The 22,062-nt window shown below is 35.4% G+C and overlaps 2 protein-coding genes across 4 annotated transcripts; one reads left to right on the top strand and one right to left on the bottom strand.

Annotated features, from left to right (window-relative positions):
• Positions 1 to 536: 536 nt before the first annotated feature.
• On the bottom strand, positions 537 to 3,941 carry LOC103952509. Of its 2 annotated transcripts, none has more exons than XM_048583197.1 (4): positions 3,497 to 3,941; positions 2,186 to 2,802; positions 1,423 to 1,938; positions 537 to 872 (listed from the first exon to the last, which is right to left on the bottom strand). In XM_048583197.1, the coding sequence occupies exons 1-4, from the start codon at positions 3,924 to 3,926 to the stop codon at positions 717 to 719; spliced, it is 1,719 nt and encodes a 572-aa protein (XP_048439154.1). In that variant the 5' UTR covers positions 3,927 to 3,941; the 3' UTR covers positions 537 to 716. The 2 variants fall into 2 exon arrangements, with proteins under 2 accessions (XP_048439154.1, XP_009362370.2); XM_009364095.3 differs by having other exon boundaries at positions 2,186 to 2,818; positions 3,497 to 3,894.
• An 11,169-nt stretch (positions 3,942 to 15,110) lies between these two features.
• On the top strand, positions 15,111 to 20,678 carry LOC103952507 (agamous-like MADS-box protein AGL12). Of its 2 annotated transcripts, none has more exons than XM_009364094.3 (7): positions 15,111 to 15,455; positions 15,656 to 15,743; positions 17,953 to 18,014; positions 18,615 to 18,714; positions 18,849 to 18,890; positions 20,046 to 20,087; positions 20,374 to 20,678. In XM_009364094.3, exons 1-7 carry the CDS (start codon positions 15,274 to 15,276, stop codon positions 20,464 to 20,466), a joined length of 609 nt encoding a protein of 202 aa, XP_009362369.2. In that variant the 5' UTR covers positions 15,111 to 15,273; the 3' UTR covers positions 20,467 to 20,678. The 2 variants fall into 2 exon arrangements, with proteins under 2 accessions (XP_009362369.2, XP_048439590.1); XM_048583633.1 differs by having other exon boundaries at positions 18,813 to 18,890.
• The last annotated feature ends 1,384 nt before the right edge of the window (positions 20,679 to 22,062 follow it).

Genomic DNA, 22,062 nt, shown 5'->3' with positions numbered 1-22,062 from the left:
CTAAAAGCACTTTAAATGTTTTTCCTGGCGCTGTTTTTTGGGAGATTGAACTTTAAGGACCCTTACAGTTAGCTAAGGCTCCGGAAGTTGAACCTTATAAATCAACCTCCGTCCAGCTCGATGTCTACAATCTGTTTTTCTCTGTTAATTCTCTACAATTTCTTTTCGTTAATTTCAATTTATTTGAGCTAAAAATGGAAAGCTGTTTCAAACTAGTGTAAATAGAGCCACCGAAGAGAAGAAATGTCAGAAATCCAACAAGGAAGGCAACATTGAACGATGCATGCAGATTGCAGGTTTATAACCAATTCATTACCTGCCCATTGATTTCTCCCAATGTCTCAATTCCATGTAATTCTTACCAGAAAATTGTTGCAAGGATATAATTCATTGCTGATGTCCTTGGAGCCGTCGCTTGCGTTTCTATTTTCTGGTGTTGTAGCCGACGAGGCAAGGAAGAAATATAGGAGCAAAGTAAATCGTGGTGCCATGGATTTGTCCCCATATATATATATATATACACACACATACAAATCTGAAGCCCACCAAATTGTGTCCTCAAATGTATCAATGGCATTTGGTATACGTACATGGAATTTGTATATGTATACATGCACAGACATTTTGAACTTTATTTACATTAATAACTAGAGGGTTGCTTATTTCAACGAAAGAGAAACGAAAAAGAAAAGAACGGTGATCATAATGGGGAGATTTCAATAAGAGCTATAACCACCTTCAACACCTTCAGGAACTAGTACATCAAAATCACTTACAGTCCATTCCGCAGTCTCTCCCGAGTTACTGACGTATATTTCTGTACCAACATTAATCGAAGACCATACCCTCTCTGCTGGTTTTGTTCCTGGGTCCTGTACAACAAGTTCATGAGCACCTCAGACTAATTAAAATGGTTTCAGCATCAACTTAGGAGAACATAGGCTTTTACTTAAGGCAAGGAAATTACGTTTACTAAGAAAAACCCAAACCAATATACAAAATTTGAAATGATAACATTATGTTTCGGACAGAGTTGTACTCGTAAATTTTTTTTTTTTAAATTTTCAATTTATGTGAATATGTGTGGAGGGGCCAAAAGTTTAAGGGCCTAGCCTAAGGTCCTGCAATTCTGAGGGCCGACCCTGCTAATGGCATCCTTGCCATCCCATTTGAAAGATTTATGTTCCTGCAAGATCTTAAACCCTCTCTGGTGTGGATCATCCAGTTTATATAGAGGGACTGCTTCCGGGATTCATGGCAAGTCAACTTGTTTTAAGTATCAGACACAACTTTGTATGTAGGAAAAGGTTAAAATGCAACACAGGGAACAAGCTTCAAAAAGTAAGATACCAACCAAAATACTTTAGACGATTGAAGAAATGAACTCTCAAGGAACGTTTTTGAGCAAATACAAAATTATACCTGGTAGAAGTACAACCGGCTAGAGAGGGCACCCACATCAAGCTCCCACGTCCTGGGGTCGCCAACCCATCCATTTCCTTGCTTTCCAGGATAGCCATGCACAGCCCATTCCGGATGCGGAAGAATTTGCACCAATTCCTGTGCTTGTGGATTGCTATATGGATCACATATATCATATGGTTTCTCCAGATATTCAGCATTCCCAGGAGCACAGTAGAGATGGTAAGCAGAATATGGAAACCGAGATGTTTCATTTCTGTATGTTATGTCACCGCTAACAGTAACATGGTAAGGCGGGCAGGAGACAAGGTTATCTGGCCGACACCAGCTTGTTGTTTCTGGATTTATTATCATTTCACTATATCTAGTTACATCTGTCAGAACATTACCATCACATGGTTTTCCATTATTCTTCCAACAGCTTCCTATATCAAGCATATAAAACTGACTGTTTGGCCCTCCTCCACGTTTAACATCAAGTGTTAATCGTACTTTAAAATGTGGAGACACTGGCAGCTGCAAAAACAAAGAAAATCACGATGAAGTGCTTCCGTGGAGTCACTTCAAACTTTGAAATGTTGCTGCATGAGAAATAGAAATACAAAGAGTTGGTATCATAAATATCCAAATGCATACACCATATTGGACCTGAAGTGTTCAACTAAACTCATCCTACGCTCAGTGAAGGCATGCGTTCTTAGCATGAATGGGAATGTCAAACTTTAATGCCTAGTAAGAAAGAACTAAAGCTGAGTAATCAAACCTTTCTCATGATGCCACGACCATCGTAGTGGTAACCACCATTAAATCCTTTTGTTGCATCTGCACGCAGATACAACATAAGCCAGGGATACTTTGAAGATGTTGTCAACCTCTGCGAGAAAATCCAACTTCCTGTGCTCAGGTTTTTCTGCCAGGAGACCGAAAAGTAGGAGTTCCTTCCGATACCGTTGGTCAAATCAGCATCAAGATCATAAGTTCCATAAAATCCTCCAGTCACAGACAATTTTTGGTAACCGTCAGAAACCAATCTTGAGTAGTTATGGTACACGAGGGGCTGGTTCATGCAACCTTCACCGAAACATGGAAAGTTCCTATCTGTTACAATTTTGCTTAAGTGCTTGCCATTTTCAGGACAAAGAGTAGTGTTCTTGTCAAAATTTCCATTCTTAAGCATGACCATCCAAAACTGCCATGGATCCGATGAATTATGAACCTCGCATAAACGAGCAAGATACAGTTCCTTTTCCGTTGCATACAAGTCAGGGTCTGTGTATGACTTGAAATCCCTTAAGGGAAACATATCGCCAGCCCTTAAGTTGTTGTCTGATTCATTAACTCTGTGATGAAGTACACACTTACTCTCCACGTCAAGAGAGGCTCCGATCCATAGGTTCTGATAATGGAAAATATATAAAACCAAAAAGGATCAATTAGAAAGCAAATTTTATGTGGCAGAGTCAATCTAAATTACCGTTATTCCTAAACACGGTGGTACATAGATAGTGACACAAAACTATGGAAAGAAGCAACAATGTATTGCGCTATCGTTCTACATCCAAGTTCAGGTAGCTGAGTGAGTGAAGTTGATCCTCAAACAAATGCGAGAAAAACGAGCATCAAAACATTTCCAAATGCGAGAAAAACGAGCAGGAGCATAAACATATACAGTTGAAATATAAAGACCTAATATTTATTTGTTCTAATTTCACGATGTGGAAGTGATTTGGGAACTATTTGCATCATCAAGAAACAAAACAACACAGGAAAAATGAACCATAAAACGTACATTTAAATTCCCATTATCTTTTTCAACGGAGTGAAAGCCTACACTAAATTAATCTAATAAACTATAACATCAAGCCTTATCCCACCAACTAGAGTCGGGTAGAAAGCCACTGCGCTCGGTTATGCACCAAGTCGTTAGCTACAAGTTATCTATATCTTTTCTTAAAGTCTCTCACTAAATTAATCTGACCTACGGATATTAAGTGCCGAAAAAACCGAACAGTGTTTCAAAAGCAAAGGCAATCATTCACTTTAATCAACTAGTCAAAGAAGATAATTCATGTACCGGTAGTAGTAACAGTCGGACAATGGATATCAGCACAATCAGCGAGCCTGGGGCTGCCCATGCCGGGCGCTTCACTTCCAACTTCATTGCAGAAGTTCCAAGCTTCCAACGCAACTCTCACATTTGGGTTCCTCATTCCCGGGTCTCCTATTGCCGACGTGTACTCGCCCGACTCCGAGTCCGACACATAGTCACCCAAATTCGACACGAAGAGTTGACAAACAAGAACATAAAGAACAACATAAGCTGACCCGACACGGCGACCCATCATCTCTAACCGTGAAGGACTGCGAGGAAGAAGTGGAGCATCTGGTCGCGGGAAGCGAGCTTCACTCGGTTCTTGTGGATTTTGGTTGGTGAAGAAAACAGAGTTAGTCTTGCTTTGAAGCGAAGTTGCTCTGGACGCGTTGCGTGTGTTTTTCAGGGACATGAAGGAAATGGGAAGCCCAATACGCAATTAGGCCCACTAACTTGGGTGTCCAAGGACAGATAAGATAAATTATGGGACATATTTTAACTTGGGTGGCCAAGAACAAGCACACGGATCCCCTTATGAGCAAATTATACAGGTCGTTGAATTTTGATCCAACGGTTACAGATAAGGGATAGATCCCTCTAAAAGTTATAATAATTGTAACCAATCAAAATCGAACAGTTCGTGTGATTTGCTCAGGAAGCTCAGCCTCCTAAGCTTATAAGGGGATCTGTTCCCATTGGTCAATCGGCAAAACTCACATTTACAATTTATTATTAATTTTGTTTGGTTTTGCTTAGGTGTATGAGTTAATTTTTTTTAACAAAATAAGTTACAAGTCCTTGTAGTGTATGAGTTTTTTTAAGAAAAACTAATGAAAATGGTTTAAAAGTTTTAAATCTTAACCAAAAGCACCTTAATACTAGTAAAAATCCACATCAAACCAGTCCAATCTTAATTTTTCATAAGGCTCTTATAAGGTAACGAAATCACACAAGATTAGAGGGTACGAGTTCATATCCATGCCCTCTTTCTTTTATACAAGACCCACACATTGAAACTCAATGTCCAGTGATCAAGTTCTCTAAATGTAACGTTCTTCACAATTTTTGCCATTTTTTTTCAAATCTAACGGAACTTGTCCTCAACTCAAGTGAGAAGATTAATCCTCTCCTCATGGGCTTCCTTTCCATGGAAATGTTTCCTCAAAATTGATCTATCATATTTGGTTCTAGAAATAGGGCAATGTTTTGTTTTAGAAATAGTAGTAGTGACAATGTTCAATTCTAGAAATAGTGGCAAGTTCAGTTCTAGAAATAGTTGTAGTGATGGTATTTAGTTCTAGAAATAGTGGTAGTATTGAGTTCTAGAAATAGTGGCAGTGTTTAGTTATAAAAATTGTTGGCAGTGTTCAGTTATAAAAATAGTGGCAGTGTCAAGTTCTAGATATAATTGCAATGGTAGTGTTAAGTTCTAGAAATAGTAGCAATGTTCAGTTCTAGAAATAGTGGCAATATTCATTTCTATAAATAGTTATAGTAGTTTCATGGATTTGGGATAACGCTTACTAGGCGCAAGGGCTGAAAGGAAAAATAGAAGGTTGCGTTTCCAACCCATTGGTTTTAATATCTAGGGTTCGATGTACATAATTTGTGTTATGTAATTAAATAAAGTTATTAGGGTGCTTTTGGTTAAGAAAAAATTTGGAGAGACCATTTTTCATTAAACATTGTGTTCTTTTTATTAAATAAAATTATTAGGCTGGTTTTGGTTAAGAAAAAGTTTGGAGAAGCCATTTTCTTTAAAGTTCTTTTTTTACTGATCAGTTTGTGATTTAATTACAAATACATATTTCAATCAAATGAGACGAACCTTACACCTACACAGTATAAATTACCTAAGGTCATCTCCAACCGAATGGGCTATGTTTAGCCCCCCTCTAGATTATAGCCCTGTAAGAAATTATTTTTTAATGAACAGTGTCAGACCATATTTATATACTATCTCCAACCAAGAGGGGCTATTTTTTAGCCACCCCCTCAACAATTTATTATTTTAAGTTTGTTCTTTAATTTTATTGGTTAATTGAATTAAATTATCATATTAAAATAAGGTTTGAACATATTTTGAGTGTCACTTGTCGCTAAATGAATAAGCCCTCGGATTTCTTATCATTTGGTTGAAGATGTGACCATTTGAAAAAATATTGAAAAGATTAAATTTAGATTGAAAGAGGTAAGGGAGGGGTGTTTATGAACATGATATGAGAAATAGTGTAGAAATGGCTTAGGTATTAATTTGGGAAAAAATTAGATTTTTTTTTTTTTTTTTGAAATTTTGGACTTGAAAGAAAAAATGGGCCCCTTAAACGGGCTACTCGACTGGCTAAGAGTGCCCAGCCCAATGGCCAAAGGGCTAAAGCTTGGCTTGGTGGGTCCCTTTTTTCTTTGGCCCAACTCTTCATTGGAGTTGGGTTTTGGAGCATTTCACACTGGATTTTGGACTATAGCCCTAAAGCCATCTCCAGCCAACCCGGTCAAAGGGTCATAGACCAAAATATAGCCTGTTTTGACACAAAAACTGTCTCCAACTGAGGACTAAGCCAAATGGCTTGTGGGCCTCACTTAGCTAAAAATTAGACACCATGCTAGCAGGCTAGCCAAAATGAGTCAGCCAGCCCGATGCAGCAGCCCAGCCTACTTGCAATGGCTACCTGGCATCAGCATGATGCCAACTAGCAACGGCTAGCTGACATCATGCTGACATCAAATTGTCATTGGAATTTTTTTTTTAGACAAATTTTTTTTTCTTATAAATAGTTAAGTCATTCCTACACCATTTCTCACATCCTTTTAACCATTCCATACTATCTTACCTCATTTTATTTCAATTCTTCACATTCTATTCTCTTACATCTTCCAATAATCTTTCCTTTAATTTTTTCAATAATTTTCAAATGGCCACATCTTCAATCAAAGGAAGGGCTTGGACCTAACAAGAAGATGAAGCTCTTTGCATGGCTTATAGATGGGTCTCGAAAGATAGTGTCAATAGTAGTTCTCAAACAAGTGAAGGTATTTGGACTCGTACGTCCAAAAAGTACTATGAGTTCTACGAAGGCAACACTCCACTAAATACCCAAAACCACAAGAGTTATTCTTCAAGATAGAAAAAAAAAACATCTTCAACCAAGTTCGAATAAATAGCATCAAGCCATGATAAGGGCCGAAATGAGACATGAAAGCGGAGCCAATCTTTACGACGAAGTAAGTGTTAAGTTTTTTAATAAGTTTTTAATACCTCATCCTTTAAAATTGACAATGTCATACTGCATTTTACGAATTTGTGATACATCCGTCAATTTTTTTGTTAATTTTTCTGTTAAATGCTGACGTGGCAAGAGATAGGGACCACTTTCTATTAAAAATTAATAAAATATTATTAAAAACTAAAAAAAATATTTAATATTTTTTAAATATTAAAATAATAATAAAAGTAAAATTAAAAAAAAAAGGGTAAAGTACAAAAAACTACCTCAACTATTGGGTCACGACAGTTTCATACCTCATCTTTTAAAATTGACAATGTCATACCGCATCTTACGAATTTGTGACAATGTCATACATCTGTCAATTTTTCTGTTAAGTGCTGACGTGACAATAATAATAAAAAAAAGCAGAAAAAAAAAAAAAAAAAAAAAAAAAAAAAAAACCCTCATTTCGTCCCTCCCTTCCCCCTCCTCTCTCCTCTCCCCTCTCCCCATCTTCATCTTCTTCCCCCACCTACAAATCCCAACAAAAAAAATAAATAAAAAATAAAAATCCAATTTGTCTTCCCCCCACACCCACACTCTTCTCCTTTTTGCAACCCAGAAAAAAAAAAAAAAAAAAAAAAAAAAAAAAAAAAAAAAACCTCAGATCCCGTCGATGGGAAGATGGGTGCGCAGAGAAGGTGGAGAATGGGTGCAGAAGAGGATGTGGAAAATGGATGAAAGTAGTGGATTTGGGGTTTGATGGGTTTTCAAAAAAAAAAAAAAAATTTCCTTCTTCTTCTCCCCTTCTTCTTCTTCTTCTTCTTCTGCAGGGGAGTTAAAAAAAAAATTTCCTTCCTCCTTTTTCTCCTCTTCTTCTTCTTCTTCCTCATTCTCCTTCTCCTTCTCCTTCTTCTTCTTCCGCAGAGGGGTGTTGATGGGTTTTCAAATTTTTTTTTTATTTTTTCTTCCTCTTCTTCTTCTTCCTCCTCCTTTTCTTCCTCTTCTTCTTCCTCCTCCTTCTCCTTCTCCCTTCTTCTTCTTCCGTGCCGACAGGGGAAATTTTTTTTTTTTTTTCCCTTCCTCATTTTTTAACTCTTCTTCTTCTTCTTCCTCCTCCTCCTCCTCCTCCTTCTCCTTCTTGTTCTTCCGCAGGGGGGTTGTTGGGTTTTCAAAATTTTTTAATTTTTTTTTATTTTCTTGGGTTTGCTGGTGGGGGGAAGAAAATGAAAATGGGGAGAAGAGAGAGGAGGGGGGAGAGGGAGGGGAGGGACAAACCGATGGTTTTTTTTTCTCTGCTTTTTATTATTATTTTAATATTTATAAAATATTAAATAACTTTTTTTTAGTTTTTAATAATTTTTTAATAAAAAGTATGTCCCAAATCAAGCCACGTCATCACTTAACAGAAAAATTGACAGAGGTATGACATTGTCACAAATTTGTAAGATGCAGTATGATATTGTCAATTTTAAAAGATGAGGTATGAAACTGTCGTGATCCCAATAGTTGAGGTAGTTTTTTGTACTTTACCCTTTTTTTTTTAATTGTACTTTTATTTATTATTTTAATATTTGAAAAATATTAAATATTTTTTTTAGTTTTTAATAGTATTTTATTAATTTTTTAATAGAAAGTGGTCCCCGTCTCTTGCCACGTCAGCATTTAACAGAAAAACTAATAGAAAAATTGACGGAGGTATGACATTGTCGCAAATTCGTAAGATGTGGTATGACATTGTCAATTTTAAAAGATGAGGTATGAAACTGTCGTGACCCCAATAGTTGAAGTAGTTTTTTGTACTTTACCTTATTTAATTATATTACATTTAATTTCATAAAGATAAGAAATATGGAGAATTACTCACTTTAGCGATACGTGTCACTCGAAATCCTATTCGAAAAATTATTAAGATTATATAAAGATAAGAAATCCGGATCGACAAGTGACACTCAAAATATGTCTGAAAATATTATTTTAATATGGTAGTTTAATTCTATTAACCATATTAATTCAATTAAAATAATAAATTATTGAGGGGGCTAAAAAATAGCCTCCTTTTGTTGGAAATGGGCTTTTTGTCAAAGGGCTATGTGTTGGCCTATGACCCTCTGGCCCCCTCGATTGAAGATGGTATAAAATATGGTTTAGCACTGTTCATTAAAAAAAAAATTCTTGCAGAACTATAGGGCTAAACATGTCCCTTTGACCCCATTTCAGTTGGAGATGGCATAATGGCTGTTTGATAGGGCCCGGTGAGTTATTTACTAAGTTTTTTCTTTTCAACCTTGTACCATAATACATGTTCAAATATAAAAGGTCAAGTGTCTTTTCTTTTTCTTTTTCTTTTTCTTTTTTTTTTTTTTTTGGGTTTACAATGGGGTATAAACCTAAAAGAAAAATAAAAATCACGAGGTCAAGCGACTTCAGTTATACTAACTATTAAAGGAAGCAAAATAGTCAATGATCTGATTATGATATGATTTGGGGTAATTGTAGGATCAAATAGTCAATGATCCGTTTTGGAGTGATTGCATAATTGAATCTATACAACTAGGAATTTATACAAGAATTGTGAATCTATTCTAGGTAAATTGAAGCTAATGCTATGCTCGTTACAATTGAATTCTACAAACATTCTAAGACGGATTATTGACTATTTGATCCTACAAATTACTCAAAATCATATCATCATCAAATCGTTGACTATTTTGCTTCCTTTAACACTTCTCCTCAAGTTGGAGTTGGACGTCAATGACACCCAACTTGCTAAAATGTGAGTGAAAGGCATGTGCTCTTAGCGGCTTCCTAAATATGTCAACTATTTCATTCCCAGTTTTCACATGAGTAGTCTTGACTTCTCCCCTTTGCATCCTTTCATGAACTATTCGTAACCAATAACTATTAATGTGTTTGGTCCGCTCATGATGCACAGGGCACTACTAGAAAAATGAAAGTAACCAATAACTATTATTGTTGTACATTTAGTTTCAAAACTGTTGTGGTTAGCAATGTTGTCTAATTGGTGTACATGCATGCACAACAGTTATTAAATGTTTAATTATTTGTCACAGAAAAGAAAGAATATTTAATATTTGGGTAAATTACACTTTACCATCTCAAATTTGGGGTCTATTGCAACTTTATACAATATCTTCAAAACATTTCACTTTCATACCTCACCTACTATTTTATTTCAATATAGCACATCCGTTACATTTTATATCTGTTAAGAGTTGACTTGACTACCACATTTGTGCCACGTAGCTGCCAAATTTGTGCCACGTGGCAAAAAAATATTTTTTTATTCATTTAAAATTAATTAATTAAAAAAAAAAGCCAACCCATAACCCATCTTGCACCCCCCTCCCGAACCCACCTCCCCCTCCTTCACTATTTTCACCATCCCTGCAAACTCTTGAATCATATCATACAGTATTCTCCTTCAATGATTGAAGGTTAAAGATTCCTTATTGTACACTCACATGCCTCTAAGAATAAGTCTATGACCCCGGTAATGCATGGAACAAACCTTGAGGCTATCACACATCGTCAAATGATAAAAGAGACAACTATGGTGTCTTAGGTCATAGCACTACTTTGCATTATCCAACCAGTGAGTTATCATATGACATGACTATAAGAACTTATGTTTGATTGTGCGCAATGAACTTATTGTCTATTGTGCACCTACATACTTGTCTTAATGTCTTCACACTAATAACTTGAGACTAATCACTCTCTGAAGAGAGAAGACATAGAATGTACTAATCTTACCGGATTGTTAATACTAAGTTAGCAATCCTATGATCTGAAACGTTTGTGTTCAAGAGAAAAATGTCTCACGAATCTAACTTCTTTACATTATATTCCCTCAATTATCTATTCCTTAAACTTATTGTTTAAGCATTTTATTAATCCGGTATTAAACAATGATAATATTTAAACAGTGGTCCAATTGCTATAAAATATGTAACAACAACTGTTCATGCTAAATTAGACAATGGTTCAAGAAAACCGTTTTAAATTTCAGCAACCGTGTGTGACCAAAAACTACAATTGTTTTGTAGAAAAAAAAAAAAAAAACCTCTATAGCGGCTTTAGAGCTTCGAAAAAAAAAATGTCAAAATGTGATATGTTAAAAAATTTATTTGATTACCGATGTTGTCAATTGAATATAAATATTAAGGGTAAATTGCAATTTACCACCTCATGTTTCGGTTCTATTATAACTTCATACAACATCTTCAAAACATTTCACTTTCATACCTCACCTACTATTTTATTTCAATATAGTACTTCCGTTACATTTTTTATCCATTAATCTATTAAGAGCTGACGTGGCTGCTAAATTTGTGCCACGTGGCAACAAAAATATTTTTTTTATTCATTTAAAATATTATAATAATTTACCCTATTTATTTAAAAAAAAAAAAAACCCATCTTCTTCCCTGCAACCCAAACACCCCATCCCACCCCACCCTCACCTCCCCCGCAACAAACCCCCCTCCCCCCACCCTACCTCCCTTACAACCCCCACCCCAGCCCACACCACCCAAAACCCACCCGTCTCCTACCTCATCACCCCCACCCCTTTTCTCTTTCCCCAACCTTCATCTCCCTGCAAAGTCGACTTGGTCATTCTCTGCCTGCCCTACTATGCTAGGTTTCATGCCACCAATCCCCTCGCCCAGCGCCGCGAGTGAAAACCCCCTCGTCCATCCACTCTGTCATCCACTGGTGTCTCAATTTGAGTGAAAACCCTAGAATCCAAAGCAGCGTAATCGTCGTTGTTGTTGCTGATGTGGTTGTCGTTGCTGGCGAAATTGAGGGCGATTGAGATTTTGGGGTGATGTATGGTGTCATTCTGGGGAGGGAGGAGGAACTCGATGGATTCGGAGGAGGAGATCTTTCCAGTGAAGTAGTCGAGGAGGGGCTTGTGATTGAGGAAAGTGACAGAGAGGGAGAAGTTGAGGTTTTGGTGGTGAAGGGAGGGGACGAAGGTTGGGGAGGTGAAGAGGGAAGAGAGCGAGAGAATGTGATATAGGATGTATGTTCCAAATCATGTTTACGGGAATCATATAGATAAGAGAAAATCACATTAGATGGAGACAGGAATAAACTATCAACCAAACAATGTGATCAAGAGTATTGATTTAGAGAACATATTGAATTGTAATTCCAACTGAATAGGTTTTCTACTTCTTCTAGTTAGCATGAGTAGCTACACACTGCTAGGTGTCAATTATATCTTGTGGAACCCCTGAGGATTAACAATTACTAATCTTTAGTAAAGGAGAACTGAAAGGTAGTTTCAATTCATAATCCCCCGCTACCTCACTAATTAAACCCTAATAAATCATATACTGTGTAAAATATAATTAAATAATCTAACTGTTTTTGGTTAGGATGACTAAATGTTAGTTAATCAAATGAACAAGTTGGAATCGGGCCTTAAGTTAATTTCAAACTTTATAACTTACTCTGCATTGAACCATCAAGCCCAACTAGTTAAATGGTTTATCAACTTACAATTAAAAAGCCGAAAAGGCTCACTAAGCCTAGTGAGGCCGCCCATATTTAGATTGAGCTTAAGCCGACCAAGTCAGAAAACTACATTAAGTTTGAAGTTAGAACTTATACACGTTAAGGAGCAAAGGTTCAACCCGTGGGCTTTAACATATATATAAAATGTAGATAATGAGTTAAACCGTTGATATTCACGACTATGATTTTAATATGAACAAATATATAAAATTTTGGGATATGATATCTACATACCCTATTTTACTTCTCACATACCTTTTTAATTTTCGGCCGTCGGATTAGATAAATTGAAGAAGATCAACGAACAAAAATTATCAAGGGGTGTGTAAGAAGTAAAATGGAGTGTGTGGATAGCACACCCCCACACACCCCAAAATTTTAAGTTTATCTAATGTTGTGATAGAATTAATGTTGAGAATGAATTTCACATTGATGAGAGAATGAACTTTGCATGAGTTCATAAGTAGTTGGGTTATTCCTCATATAGCCAATTGATTGTATGATGGAACCTTAACTTTCTTCATGGTATTGGAGCTAGGCTACCTCACGTGGGAAGCCCAAAAGCAACATGAACTCCAAGGCACTCCATTTGTATTGTTTACGTGTTAGACTTAAAAATTTGTCAGACGTGAGGAGGCGTACTGAGAATTAATCCCATCTTCGTGTACGTATAAATAGTGAAACCTCAACTTTCTTCGCTTATAATTCAAGATTCTATTCATTGATTAACTAGTGAGTTGTTAAATAACCGAGTTCTTAATCTTAATTTTTGTATAATTAATAGGTTTCTTTAGAAATTAGGCCTTGAATCTCCTATTTTCTAAACAAAAACCCACCTACTATTAAACATTCAAATAAAACTTAAATTTCAAATAAACTACCATATAGACAAATATGTAACCAACTAATACACATGTTTTCCCTCTCATATAAGCTTTTTCCTCATCTTCCATCTCTTTTCTCACTTTAGGCTCTAGCTATTATAATAATACTTTAAGTTGAAAATACCAGATCATAGAAGACGAAAACAGACCGTACATCTTCCCCCGACCACCCCCCCCCCCCCAAAAAAAAAAAAAAAAGTCCGTACATTCGACTGTCTAGGGTTTTATTTTTCAAAGCTTTTCAAGCCATGGCCGAAAACGATGATGGAATCTTGGCTTACTGGTACATACGAATGGCGCAAAGATTTAATTATTTGGGAAATTAAAAGGAACTGTTTCTGCATAGCGGCATTATTTATGTAGAGTCTAATTTCAGCTTTTGAACTTTTGAAACCTGATAAGTGGCCGGTTGAGTGTGATCGCAAAAGGTTTTTGGAATCAAGCTTTACACTGCAAAAGAACTATATGCATCCACGCGGCGGCTTTCTAAGCCACTTCATGGAGCCTATCCGATCCAAGATGTCGAAGACAGATCTCTGCACTGAATTGTATTGAACGTGTGGGATTTGACAAAGATTCTTGGCTTCTCAGCAAAGATGAAGAAAAATAATAATAACTAAATTCTTCGAAATTAAAATATAGTTGTAGGGAGACAGTGGAGAAAGCTGACCTGACATTTGTGAGTATATTTTCTTCAGAAAAAAGTTAATGGAGAAAGCAAAATGTTTAAGGGATTTTCTACAATATCTCAGAGTATGAAATATTCTAAATGTTTTAATCGTTAAACTATTTGTTATAACGAAAATATGCAAGGGATTTTTTACAATATCTTGAAGTATGGAATATTTCAAATGTTTTAATTGTTAAACATTTGTTATAACGGTTAAAACACTTGAATATAAAATACTCAGAGGCACTCTAAATATTTTAACCGGTATAATAAGCTTGGAAGGCTTAAACCAGGCAAGGGTTTTGTCACAGATACAAAGGGCGCAATCCGTGAAGGCAAGGCCAAAAGGATGTGGAAAAAGGAGAGGCAAAAGCTAGCAACCAAGCATGGGCAGCTCATTGGTGTTGATGTGCGTCACATGAAAAAAAGCTTTCAAATTGCATGCTGACTAGACTTCAACTATCCCACACAAATACACTTTTCCTTCACCTGAGAGTGTTGAATGACCACTGAGGATCAAATACACTTTTCCTTCACCTGAGAGTGTTGAATGGTCAATGAGGATACCAAATCTAGTTCTGCAAGGGCCATACCAATGTTAACCTACGCATGGGATGAGAGGATGACATACTATATATCACCTTTTCAACACAGAGTGATTCTAGAATTTAGAGAATTAGATGATTTAGTATTGACATGTTTATACAAGTCCGTGATTTAGAGTGCAAATAAATTACTTGATTTACAAAAATTAAAAAAAAAATAACGAGAATAAGTAATTCTAAGCTAACCCTAAGAGGTAACGGAAATCTAAATGGATTCACCCAGCTAGTGAGCACACTAATTAATGTAGGAATAATCAGTCTTATTAAAGTTGCAGCTATCAATTAACGTGATTCAATAAATGTTAACAATAAGAGACTTAATTAGTTTACACTTCACATATAAGTTGTAGAGATACTGAAAAAGATTTGGTTTATGCATGATTCACGCACTATAATATTATAATGTAATGACTAAATTAACCATTGATACATAACGTGGGGCAATGTGATTAACTTTGTGAAATGGTGGGGCTGAAATTCTATTGGAGATAGAGAGCATGATAGAATAAAGGGAGCTAATTATGTGAGAGGTTAAATCAATTAATGTTAAACAAAGCTCAGTGATTTGTAAAAGTAGGTGCGCATTACTCTTATTCATGGGTTGAAGAGATAGATTGGAATCGACGTAAGGGTATATAAGGCACTAAGCTCTCGATATTTAGAGGCAAACTGTGCGTCGGTAAATTCAGAAAGAGGAGATTATTGCAACAACCTCGAAGCTAGTCCAAACTAGTGGGAGGTTGTCTGCAAAGGAAATTAAACAGCCACCAAATTTCTGAATCAACCATAAATACTCGTATATATATACAGTCAAACCCTAGATACATCGATTGATCGATTGGTCGATATGGCTCGTGGAAAGGTTCAGATGAAGAGGATCGAGAACCCGGTTCACAGGCAGGTTACTTTCTGCAAGCGCCGGGCGGGACTCTTAAAGAAGGCTAAAGAGCTGTCTGTGCTGTGTGATGCTGAGATTGGAGTTTTCATTTTCTCCTCCCATGGAAAGCTCTTTGAACTAGCCACCAAAGGGTCGCTAGCTCTCTCTATCTATTTCTGTATAATAATAGTGTATCCTGTATATTTTTTAGTAGATAGTTTCATATATCATATAGTTAAGTATTGCATGTACTCTTAGTAGAAAGAAAATTTACAATCGGTAGAGACCTAAGTGTTAATTAACTGTTTGAGATTAATTCTAATTGAACTTGCTTTGTTATTTATTATGGTAGAAGCATGCAAGGGCTTATTGAGAGGTACATGAAGATGAAGCCCACCCGAGTGTCTCATGCTGAACAAACCGTGGAAACACAGACTTTGGTATGGTATATCTTGTTGTTTAAGTTGTCACTTCTTTTGTCAAATTTATGTCATTTATTTGTTTCATCACACTAAATAACATCTCATGTTATACACAGTTTAAAGGAGAACACACACACATATTTTACAGATGTTGAATACTGTACCACGTATAAAACGAATATTATTGGCATTCTTATTCATAAAGCTAGTGCAGCATCAGATGCTGGTTATGAATGATGCTTACAAGATTACAAAAGTTAATTAAATACACAGACATACACGCTTAGCTAGAATAATAAAATAAACAAAATAAACAAAATATATAGAACATGGATACATGATATTGTTTGGGTTTCAAAAGAGTTTACTCAAGTGTTAACCAGTATTTTAAGAAAAACTCAGTAAACTCAATTGTTAACCAGTATTTTAATACATAGCTAACCACTCATGTTCATATGGTTTGACATCATACTTTTCATGATTTGGACCGATCATTTTTAGGTCATCAATTTATAGTTATCCTTACAAAGTAATTCACTCCGATTGGAGGGTGTTTAGTGATATGCATGTATGTACGACATTACGTACGTACACATACCTGTATTTAATTGATTTTATGTCTTACTTTATGTTATATATTTTAGGGTAAAGTACAAAAAATTACCTCAACTATTAGTATCATGACATTTTCATACCTTATCTTTTAAAATTGACAATGTCATACCGCATCTTATAAATTTGTGCCAATGTCAGACCTTCATCAGTTTTTCTGTTAAATGCTGATGTGGCTAAAAACGGAACCTATTTTTATTAAAAAAATAAATAAAAAATAAAAAATATTAAAAAATAAAAAAAATAAAAGCAAAAAAAAACAATAAACAATAAACCAAAAAAAAACCCATCAACCTGTGTCTCCCCTCCCCAAAAACCCAGATCCCCTTCTCTGAGTTCTCCCCCACCCAACCCTCTCTCTCCTCTCTCTCTCTCGCCTATTTCTCTTCTCTCTCCCTGCAACTTGCATCCCTAAAATCCCAAAACCCAGAAACCATTCCCACCCGAGTCATCACCACCGGTGAGCTCTCAATCCTCTGAGCTGACGATCACTGATTAACCCCAGACCTTTCCTCGCCACTCCCGCTGGCGTCGAAGCTCTCCTTCTAGCACCGCAGATGCTTCCGGTTCCCCCACTTCAAATACCACAGCAAGTTGAAATTGTGTAGAGGCTTCACCCTCTCAGAACCCATCGCCATGGACTTCACCTCCACTCTGTCCTCCTCATCTGACCCGCCTATATACACCATTTATTGAAAACTCAAACCAAAGAGAGCCACTCTCAGATCACAACTCTTTCTCTGTTTCTCACGCCTCCTCTGGTTTTCTCAGAAAATATAGGAATTTTCTGGGAAAAACAGAGACTTTTTTCTATTGGGATCGTTGTTGTTGTTGTTGTTATTGTTTTGTTTTTCTCTCGCAAATTGCCGGAAGGGCAGACTCCAGGGGCGAGGAGGAGAGAGGAATGTTGTTGTGGAGGTTGTGGATAGAGTTAGGGTTTGGGGGCAATTGGAGGTCATGGTTGTCATCGCTGGAGTCAACGACAGAGGTAGGGTTGTTGTCGGTGGGATTAGAGAGGAAGGTTGGGGGGACGGGTGGGAAGGATTTCTAGGTTTTGGGATTTTAGGGATGCATGTTGCAGGGAGAGAGAAGAGAGAGAGGCGAGAGAGAGGGTTGGGTGGGAGAGAACTCAGATAAGGGGATCTGGGTTTTTGGGGAGGGGGGACACGGGTTGATGGGTTTTTTTCGATTTTTTGTTTTTTTTTGTTTTTATTTTATTTTTTAATATTTAATTATTTTTAAAAATATTTAATTATTTTTTTAATAAAAATAGGTCCCATCTCTGGCTACGTCAGCATTTAATAGAAAAAGTAACAGAAAAATTGACAGAGGTCTGACATTGGCATAAATTCGTAAGATGAGGTATGACATTGTCAATTTTAAAAGATAAGGTATGAAAGTGTCGTGACACCAATAGTTGAGGTAGTTTTTTGTACTTTATCCTATTTTTTATTTTATTTAATACATTAGGGAAAGAGAGGTGAAACCATAAATACATCGTGCATCTACGATAATTACAATCCTTTTTTATTGACTTAATTAGGGCATATTCATGGATGCCAACTACGACTCTAAACCTAAGTTGAATTCCCTTATTCTTTGTATTGATATATAGGATGCGAAAAAGGAGATTAACTTGCTGAAACAGGAGATTGAAATATTGCAGAAAGGCCTCAGGTATTGCAAATTAGTAACATTATAATTAATACCTTATTTATTCTCATGACATCAATATATATAACTTATATTTGCATGTGATTGTATCTACATATTTCTAACAATTATATATGACAAAAATATATATGGAGTTAAATCCATGGAGTCTACTAATTACCATAATACAAGGATAATGCAAATATCTGGTATATCTAATAGTTTTTCTGGTATGGTTAATTCTAGCAACGTCACATGTCTGTAGTTAGTTTAAATTAATTGACCTCAAAGTTTATGAATTGGAGAAGTACCCATTTGAAAGTGTTTTTAAAATGATTAAAAGCATTTTAAGTGAAAGTGTTTTTGCCCAAAAGCACTTGAAGTGCGCTTCCTGCAAGATGCACTAGTTATGTGCTTCTTGTAAGAAGTACTTTAAGTGATATTCCAAAATTCACTTTCATTTTTACTAATGATTGGTTTCAGAGGCACTCTGAACAAAAGCGCTTTCAGTTATTTAAAAACACTTCCAAACAAAACCATAAACTTTCAACACATATATCATTAGTTTGGTAATGTTTGTAATTTTGGTTTAAAGGAATTGGATAACTTACAAAAACATTACAGGTATATGTTTGATGGAGGTGCTGGGACAATGACTTTGGATGAACTACAAGTGCTTGAAAAAAATCTTGAAATATGGATTTATCACGTCCGCTCGGCAAAGGTAACGTTTTTATTTTAATTTAATTACTTATGTTGTTATTACTTTTTTTTATCACAGTCCGTAAATTATATTTAAGCAACAGTTAATTCATGTTATAGAAATTAATTCGAAGACTGAGTCATCAAATTTTACAGATGGACATTTTGTTCCAAGAGATCCAGCTGTTGAGGAACTCGGTAAGTTTGCTATCCAAAGTCCCTACTTACTTTTTGATGAGATCATACATTGGATCGACAATATATGATACTGTGTTATTCGATTAGAGCTCTCGATTTAAATAGGAAAAATATAATTACACACTTTTGTTTAATCTTATTCTTTAATTTCATTTGGTTATTTAATTCGATGAGATATGATTAAAGAAGTGCGCAAGAGAAGAAAAAAAGTTAAAAATTGATCAATGTCGTTCAAAATTCACGTCAATGCCGTCTTCTTTTTAGATTTCGTTTAAAACTTGAAGTCTTTGAAATGCATTAAAACTCTTTGACCAAAAAAATGTCCAAATTCTAACAATTATAGCCAACTAACCAAGAATAAAAGCAAACTACCCAAAAAAAAAAAAAAAAACCTAACCCAGCCACCTCCCATAATCTCCCGCAACCATCTCCAGTCTCCACCACCATCAGCCTCGTCTGCCACCTTCGGATCTCTTCCACCCTGATCCCACCCGCACACCATATGTTGAAAAAATAAGATCTGATTGCTATATTTAATCACATAGAAAGCCAAGAATAATACATGCAATCAAATATCAATTTTAATACATACACACAAGCAAAAAAAATGTCAAATGCCCATGAATATGTGTTAGATAAACCTACTTAAAGACAAATATTCAACATTCGGTCCTTAAGATAAATTTATGCCCCATTATGATACTCATGATTTATCGACTTTTATCCTCCAAAAAATAACAACCATGTCCTTCTGTTAGTAATACTTTAAATTGTAAGGCTCCACCAAACTACAATAGTGTTGAACTCCTAAATCCCTATATCTAGAATTTTAAGTGCATTGTTTCTTTTTACTAATGTTGCCTAACTCCCTTGGTACTTGAACTTTTTGGAAGAGAGCAGTTCATGGCCTCCAAAGCTTTTGGCAGTGGAGCTTGACTTCATTATTTTTTTTTTTTTTTTGTTACTTCAAGGAGAATACAGCTAGGAATCATTATCTTATCCATCACTTGCCACTTAAGTGGGCACATACATGACCTTATGAAAATTAAACTTTTAATTTTGGATTTTTTATTGAATTTTTATGTTTATTGATACTATTAATGATTTAATTGTTTTTTTTATATCTTCTAAAATAATTAAATTGGTATTTTGAAGGAAGAAGTTCTGACAGCTGCAAATAAGTATCTTCAAGATAAGGTAATCAACATTCTTATTAAGTTTATGAGTAAATTGTAGCTGTAGTCAGCTAATTATCAGCCAATTTTCAATTTGGTCCTTCAAGACCAAATAATGAAAATATTCAGACCTTGACATCCAGACCAAAGTAACAACTGTTAAATGTGTGGGTATAAATTCAAAATACCAATTTAGGGGCCAAGGCTAGGTATAACTGAAGCACTATTGTTACAATTATTTTTGTGAAAAATACTAAATTTTACTTTTTAAGTCATTGATCTTAAATATATTTATTTATTTTATGCAGATTGAAGAGAACACTGGAGTTACTAACTTTATACCAATGGCGACTGACAATACATATCCGCTAACGATACCAGATGACATATTTGAGTGTTAGAGAAGCAACTATGCTTTGAGTAATGGTTTAGTATTCTTATTGCCAAGTGTGGTGTAGTTTAAACAATTTCATAAATAAATGTTATTAAGAATCATCTAGCTAGCTATGGCTTACAATACTGCATGTATATTGTTGTATTGTACAATATGGTATTGCAACTGAAGCGCATTGTAAGGGAATTTAATGATATGCATAATATAATGGTGTGGTTTATTGTTGAATCATCACTATTTATTGAATGTTTTTTATTTTTAGGTTAACTACATTTTTACCCTCAAGGTTTAGGGTAATCTTGATATTAACTGTCACGAGGTTTCAGTATTAGCAAGTTTAGACAATCAGGTTTTAAAGCTGGATTAATTCAATGCTTCTATCTAATTGGCCGTTAGGCCTTCTGTTTCGTTTTGACACAGTTTACTATTATATTAATCATCTGCTGTGTGAAAGTTTGTTGAAAGCACATAGATTCTTCACTAAGAAACAAAAACCTTATGTTCATTGCTGTGAGTCATTTGTCCCCTGAATTTAAAATTTAGGGTCATATTGTCTGCATAGCTTGCAAGTAGGGCTGGAAGCCTTAATGCTGATAACCTTGTAGGTAGAGAACAAGCAACCTCACATTTCGCTTCCCTGAACTCTCTCCTCTCTAGTCTATCGTCAATTTGTCGTGGAACGTAATGCACATGGCTAGGAGGGGAAATTGATCATTTATAAAAATTCAGAAGAGTAATCGGCTAAAATTAAAGATCAGGAGTAAAATTGGCCAATTATAAAAGTTCAGGAAGTAATTAGCTAAAATTAAAGTTTAGAGGAGAAATTGACAACTCCTTACAAATTCAAGGGTGGAAGAGGGGATCAAATACCTCTATTTAAAAATCCCCAACTATACCCACTTTGTGATTTTTTCCATGCGTATATAACAGCCTAAGAACCCAAGCCTATCCATCAATTTTAGGACTTGGTGGTTTTAACAACAACTACGTGAATGCAATCCAATCAAGATTAACAACAACGACCAAGGTTTTCAAGTAATAATATTTGCAGGTTGTCAATATCAAACAAGCATAACAAACACTCAAAACTATTGTTACCTGAAAAACTAAATTAGTAGGCAAAATTTAAAAGGTAAAAAGTCCCAAAAAAATAGACAACTAAATCCTTTAAAATAGTAGACAATTAATGTCGTTTATAATTTATCAATACAACAAGTTACGATTGTTGATAGCAATGTTTCATATCATTAAAACGTCGCATAATAAGCTCATTACCAATAAAAGCTAAACATCTCTCTCAATGTAAACAATCATAATATCACTCAACCATTAATTTCTTATTTAATAAGCACTGGTGTTTTCACAATATTCATAACAAAAAATACTCTCTCCACCGAAGCGGTTTCAACCAGTAACTCGATATTTACCTCATTGAAGCAATCATTCAATTCTTTTAGTTGCGTACCAAGGACTTGAAAATAGAAGTTCACATGATAGTAACAGAAGTTTGTGAATCATGGAACTTTATGCTTTGATTTTTTGATATCATTTCCTCATAAAACTTTTGTATATCATCTAAAAAGTCCTCAAAGTCACATCAGAA

This window comes from the organism of the source record quoted next, unplaced genomic scaffold (genome assembly GCF_019419815.1).
Source record: "Pyrus x bretschneideri cultivar Hongxiangsu unplaced genomic scaffold, Pyrus_bretschneideri_v1 Contig2, whole genome shotgun sequence".
Taxonomy (NCBI): Eukaryota; Viridiplantae; Streptophyta; class Magnoliopsida; order Rosales; family Rosaceae; genus Pyrus; species Pyrus x bretschneideri.
Note: the sequence above shows the minus strand (reverse complement) of the source record. Positions and strands in the feature narration are given on the sequence as shown.

Bases quoted from the DNA above. Each gene is read 5' to 3' on its own strand.
- LOC103952507 (XM_048583633.1), top strand. From the start codon at position 15,274: ATGGCTCGTGGAAAGGTTCAGATGAAGAGGATCGAGAACCCGGTTCAC. The intron at 15,744-17,952 runs GTATGGTATATC...ATTGATATATAG, and splicing joins CCGTGGAAACACAGACTTTG to GATGCGAAAAAGGAGATTAA. The intron at 18,891-20,045 runs GTAAGTTTGCTA...GGTATTTTGAAG, and splicing joins TCCAGCTGTTGAGGAACTCG to GAAGAAGTTCTGACAGCTGC.
- LOC103952509 (XM_048583197.1), bottom strand. From the start codon at position 3,926: ATGTCCCTGAAAAACACACGCAACGCGTCCAGAGCAACTTCGCTTCAA. The intron at 2,803-3,496 runs GTACATGAATTA...TATGGATCGGAG, and splicing joins TCCGACTGTTACTACTACCG to CCTCTCTTGACGTGGAGAGT. The intron at 1,939-2,185 runs GTTTGATTACTC...TTGTTTTTGCAG, and splicing joins GTCGTGGCATCATGAGAAAG to CTGCCAGTGTCTCCACATTT.